This window comes from Tupaia chinensis, unplaced genomic scaffold (genome assembly GCF_000334495.1).
Source record: "Tupaia chinensis unplaced genomic scaffold, TupChi_1.0 Scaffold000161_1, whole genome shotgun sequence".
In the NCBI taxonomy this organism is placed as follows: Eukaryota; Metazoa; Chordata; class Mammalia; order Scandentia; family Tupaiidae; genus Tupaia; species Tupaia belangeri.
This window is the reverse complement of record NW_006159632.1, coordinates 3364206-3369567: the sequence shown is the minus strand read 5'-3', so window position 1 is coordinate 3369567 and position 5362 is coordinate 3364206. Positions and strand designations below refer to the sequence as shown.

General features: G+C 53.5%; 1 protein-coding gene across 1 annotated transcript in view; it reads right to left on the bottom strand.

Moving 5' to 3' along the window:
* PCNX2 (pecanex 2) overlaps nucleotides 1-5362 on the bottom strand; it is a 215259-nt gene that overhangs the window by 88357 nt on the left and 121540 nt on the right. The window contains exons 22-23 of the mRNA XM_006146000.3: nucleotides 4579-4720; nucleotides 564-741 (exon numbers count right to left, since the gene is read on the bottom strand). Coding sequence (XP_006146062.1) covers nucleotides 564-741; nucleotides 4579-4720 — 320 coding nt within the window. The remainder of the gene's footprint in view (nucleotides 1-563; nucleotides 742-4578; nucleotides 4721-5362) is intronic.

Sequence of the window (5362 nt, the reverse complement as noted above, 5' to 3'; positions counted from 1 at the left end):
CCCCCCCCGCCGAATGCAAACCGTGGGCTTTGCCACAGCGGCCAGACCACATGGTCCTGCAGGAACTCCCAGGGGTCCCCAAGATTTCACCTACTTCATGTCAAATACAGAGGCAGCCCCCACGCATCTGCCTGAATCCTAATGAGGGTTTCTCTTGCCCACGGTGCAAAGTTACAACTGATCCAATCCTAACCAAGACACACTAAGGGAAGGGGTGGGGAAGAGGGGAAAGAAAGCGGGGGAGAGGAGGGTGGTCGGTGGCTAATCTTTCAGTTAACTCAGAGCACTTTAAGACCCCGGGAAGTTAGAAGATGAGAATGCTAACAGACACACTTCAAGCCGCAGCAGGTCACTCTGTCAAATGACTTCCAGCAAATCACACAGCACACGCCATTCCGTGGCGAAGTTCCCCCGAGCGGCAGCAGGGGGAAGGCACATGTAATTCAAGTTCATTTCCTTCTATAACATTTCTGTAAAGAAACATTTCCGCAAACATTTCTTAAGACGTGGTGAGAAATGTCCCTCTCACATGCTAAGATGAGGAACGCGGCCAATGAACTTGCCTTGCTAAATAGAATGGACACCACGAAGAAGTCCAGCAGGAAGCCCTCGGAGACATCTCTGTAGTCGAAGTGGAAGAAGAGGACGGTGAAGCTCAAGTTTATGAACTGGTGCACCGGGTTACAGAAGGAAGTCCGCAACAGTTTCATGCCGGCCGTGATCATCAGAAAGATGTCCCAGCTGTCAGAAGGAAAGGAGACAGTGACAGCGAGAGCCAGGTCAGAGAGTAGCTGAGATTTCCTGAGCATTGACTGGGCATTACGCACTTCACGGGCAAAAAAAGCCAGTATGGCGGGCCCAGGTACGGTCTACACTTTTCAGAGGAGAAACTGGGTCTCAGAGAGTTCGAGCAACCTGTCTAAGGTGTCCTGGGGGAGGGGGCTTGGGTGGAAACGGAGATCTGGGTTCCTTGACCACATCACCTTCACCTTTCCATCAGCCTTTCCTAGTCCCTGTGTCTTCCAGCAAGGACGCAGCTTCAGTGAGCACCGGTACAGGGTGATGTGGTCCCCAGGGAGGAGGCAGGAAAGCCCGGAGCAGATAGCGGGGCGGGGAAAGGCCCGTGCAGGTGTGGGGGAGGGTGCGGGGGAAGCCCGATGCAGGTGTGTGGTGGGTGTGGGGGAAGCCCGGTGCAGGTGAGTGGTTTGAGGGGGAAGCCCAGTGCAGGCGGGTGGGTGGGGGAAGCCCCGTGCAGGTGTGGGGGTGTGTGGAGGAAACCCAGTGCAGGTGTGTGTAGGGTGCGGAGGAAGACCGGTGCAGGTGTGGGGGGTGCAGGGGAAGCCCAGTGCAGGTGTGGGGATGCGGGGGAAGCCTGGTGCAGGTGTGCAGGGGGCGTGGGAGAAGCCTGGTGCAGGTGTGGGGGTGCAGGGGAAGCCTGGTGCAGGTGGGGGGGGGTCTGGGGGGAAGCCCGGTGCAGGTGAGGGGGTGGAGGAAGTCTGGTGCAGGTGAGTGGTTTGAGGGGGAAGCCCGGTGCAGATGGGAAGTAGACACTTGCCACCCTGTCAGGTCTGCTCAGTGTGCGCTGTCTCAGTGAGGAGAATCGGACTGAAACAGGGACATAACAACAGCTAATACTGAGCTCTGGGCAGAGGCTAAAACCAGCAGCTCAGTAAAGCCCTGTATTCATTTAAGGGTTTTGTTTGCTTGCCATAGGGTGCACGTACTCCCTGGAGAAACACAGTGAAGGGAAAAGCGGGAGACCACCCCCCAGGCAGACGGCCACCCGCAATCCCTTCTCTTCCATTCTCCTCCTGGGATTTTGGGCACACACACACACATGCCCAGCGTAAGTGTCAACCCACCAAGTCTGGGACTCGAACCAGGTCGACCACGTGGGAGTCCAATGCCTTGACCACCACACTCTAAAGCCCTTTGATTTTTACAAATGAACTTTGGATGGCTCTAACATATTCGTCATGCGGGTGAACACTGATCTGTGCTCTCAGCTCCGCTTCTTCTGTCCTTTCCTCATTAAAACGGTCTCACCAACATTTTTTTTTTTTTTCCAGGGCAAAGTCCTTTTCAGGTGAGGACCCTGCAAAGCAGTCAGCCAAAGAAATATTCTTCTAGGACTAGGACGCTGCTCTGCTTGGAGAACGGAACTGCTGCGACTCCTGCCAAGGGCCCAGGCGTTCACCCTGCAGGGAGTACGGCCCTGTGACTGCCCCAGGTGGTAAGGTCCAGGACAGCTAGGCCCGCCTGTCTTGAGCTCGTACTGCGAATGGTAACAGAGGCAGCTCCACAGGGCATCAGCACTTCAGTCAGATTCCCCTGAAACTGTAACATGCTACTTGGGAACTCAAGGGCAGAGGTGGGAATATTTCCAAAGAACGTTTGCACTTGAAGCAGAGGCTTTCTTTCTCTGGCTAAGTCCAGAAATCTGGGGGCACACCTCCCTTTCCATAACCCTGGAAGAACCCGGACAACAGCAATATCTTGTCCCGAGTTGAAGGCATCTAAAAAGTACTTCCCAAGTCTTTGAACCTGTCAGATGAGGACTGTCGATTTTGCCGTCAGAGAAATCTAAGGTTGACGATTCCGTGTGCTCCATGGAAGTGCTAGTCTGACAGTCTAGGTGCCTCCAGACCCAGGGCTGTGACGTTCCACCCCGGATGCTCGAGCGTCAGGTTTGCCAGGGCCTGTGTGACAGGCTTGGGTGGGACTTCTGAGACTGGCCCTTGGCTGCACGCAGACTTGGGCAGAGTGGGAAAGCTTTCCTGTCGCTGCACGCAGAGCCCTCAGTGATCCTGCACGACGGCCGACATCACGCCGTGGCTGCCTCCCTGCTAGGGGACAATGAGCGCCCTGAAAGCATCATCTGGAGCCGTGACTTCGGGTTCTGTTGCCTTCGACAGCAGCCCATGGGTCAAAATCCCCATGGGACAGCCAATGGCCTTGTCCAGTTGGGAAAAGTTTCCCAGGAGACACTAGTCACGACTTCCTGTTGTTTTGCTCTTGCAGTGGGCCTAAATTGTGAGGTTTTTTCCTTCGTTCTTCAGACGGACACCTCAGCAATAGAAAGGAACGGCCAGCTTTGGTTCTGGGAAAAACGATCCCGACAGTACCACCTGGGAGTTGGGGCACCGGGGCAGGCCTCAGTAGCTTCTTTATGACTGTCGAGTCTGGAGAAATGACAGGGAACGGGAAGTACCGCAGATGGACTCTCAGAGCTGCGTGCCAGTTCTGCCCAAGTCCAGCCATTGCAAGCATCTTCCCAACACCTCGGCCTCCACCTGCAGGTCTGGCCCAAGGTCCTCGTCCTGCGGTCGGACGGAACGTCAGGTCCCTTGGTGCAGTCCTCGAGGGTAGCACCATGGCCTTCTTCGCTACTCTGGCTTGATTGTGCATTCTCTTTCTAGAGCTGAGGATCTGCCCTGGCCTGGGTGGCAGTCCTGGGGGAGTCAGGTCACCCCCATTCCACATGGTGCAGGGAACACGATGCCCAGGCTGAGCCCCACAGGAGCTGTAGAAGGGTCTGCAGACCCCCTTCTGCTTCCGTCTACCCAGGGAGACACATTTTCATCTCTGGTTTAAAGTCTAGGACTTTAAGAACCAAAACACAGAGTTCTTGCCCTGGACTGACCAAAGCAGGTTGGATTGGAAGACAGAGTTCAACAAAAACAGAGAAGTTACAGAACCATTTCAACTGGTGCTGGTTTCGCCAGACTGAATCTACCCCGAGCCCAACAGAGTGTCCAAGGGAGTTCAAGCTCGCCCAGTGTTTGGCAAACATTCATTAGCGTGCCCTCATCACACCCCGACAGGAAGAGCAGGTCTGAACTAGGATGCTGGGGATTACGCATCAGGGTTGATCCGCACACATACTGTTTAAGCAACGTGACTGATAAGCCAATCTGGGAAGATCATCTGCATCCTCCTCCCCTGACCACGGATTTGACCAGCAAATTTCACCTTTTGTCGGAATGACAAACCCACAAGTTATTACATCGATTTGCATTTGTAAATTTAGCACTGATGTTAATATAGGAAGCCAACAACTCAGCTGCGTCGTTAATGCTTTACGGAAACACGGGCATCCTGACACCGCGGAGCCTCTGCGCTCCAGCTTTCACATGATGACGCTCCGCTTGGTAAATGCAGAGGGAGCAGTGACTGGTTAATGCCACCCTCCCACAAGCACAAAATGATAGAGTATTTGCTAAATGAAATGGCACGAGGCAGCTCACGACGCGCTAAGCAGGATGGCGAGAGCTCCAGGAGCCTGGACTCACGCTGGGCTCCCGTCATCGTTAAGGCTCACTGACTAAGCTCTCCAGGATGGTTTTCACATTACTGACATTTATTCACAACATTACTTCGAGCAGTTCCAACTTCATTCGCACCCCAGTTACCCTACGATAACCATGCAGCTCCCGCGAGCTTGGGCCCAAGACCTCCGAGGTTCACTTTTACACAGCCGGTATATGCCGGATCCGTCTGCAGCCTGTTTGGGAAGTGCTCTAGATTTCTGAAGTCTGAGATCCAAACTGTGAGGAGAACAAACCATTGTCCACTTACTGGGTGCCAAGTCTCCGGTGGTTGCTTATGGAAAATGCGTCGATGGTGAGGGCATTCAAGATTATTGCTGGGTACAAAATATATTTTTCAAAACACTGAAGCCAAACATAGAGTCTTTCAAACCACATTAAGTGAGCGGCATCTGAAAGAGATACAGAACCACTCAGAACAGCACTGAGCAAGTTATTCCGAAGTACAGGTAAGTAATACCCTTGCCCCCCGCCCCAATTCAAAGGCTGCTGATTAGGAACTCCGAGACTAGCATGGAACCCCAATGTTCCCCCTGGGCAGCTTGCTCCACATAGTTCATAAATAATAACACCTAGGCCGGCACCCCAATTTTTCAAGTCTCGATTTCTTCTGTGATTTACTGGGACCAATGAAATGAGCTATCACATAACATCAAGTCACTTGGAATCAGGGAGGGGAGAGTGAACGGTGAACACTGGGAAAAGTCCCAAGGCCCTCCTTCTTCTGAGATGGGGTTATTTCAAAGGCCAGGATTCCTTAATCCTTAAATCCACAATCAAAGCCCGGAGAGCCACATGAAGATAAAGGAGAGCTGATCCCCTATCGCTCGAGTCTGAGTCGATGACATTTTCAGTCTTCATGACCCAGGAAACAGCAGAGCGTGAGGGCTATGCCCGTCAGGGCTGAGGTTTTCGGTCTGCAGCATTCCGTCGCCAGCAGCCACTAGCATGTGACCTGGAACCATCCACACTGCCATCCTCTAAAACGGTCTTCCGCATCCTGCCTAGCCTCTCGCTGCCTGGTGCAGGGAATC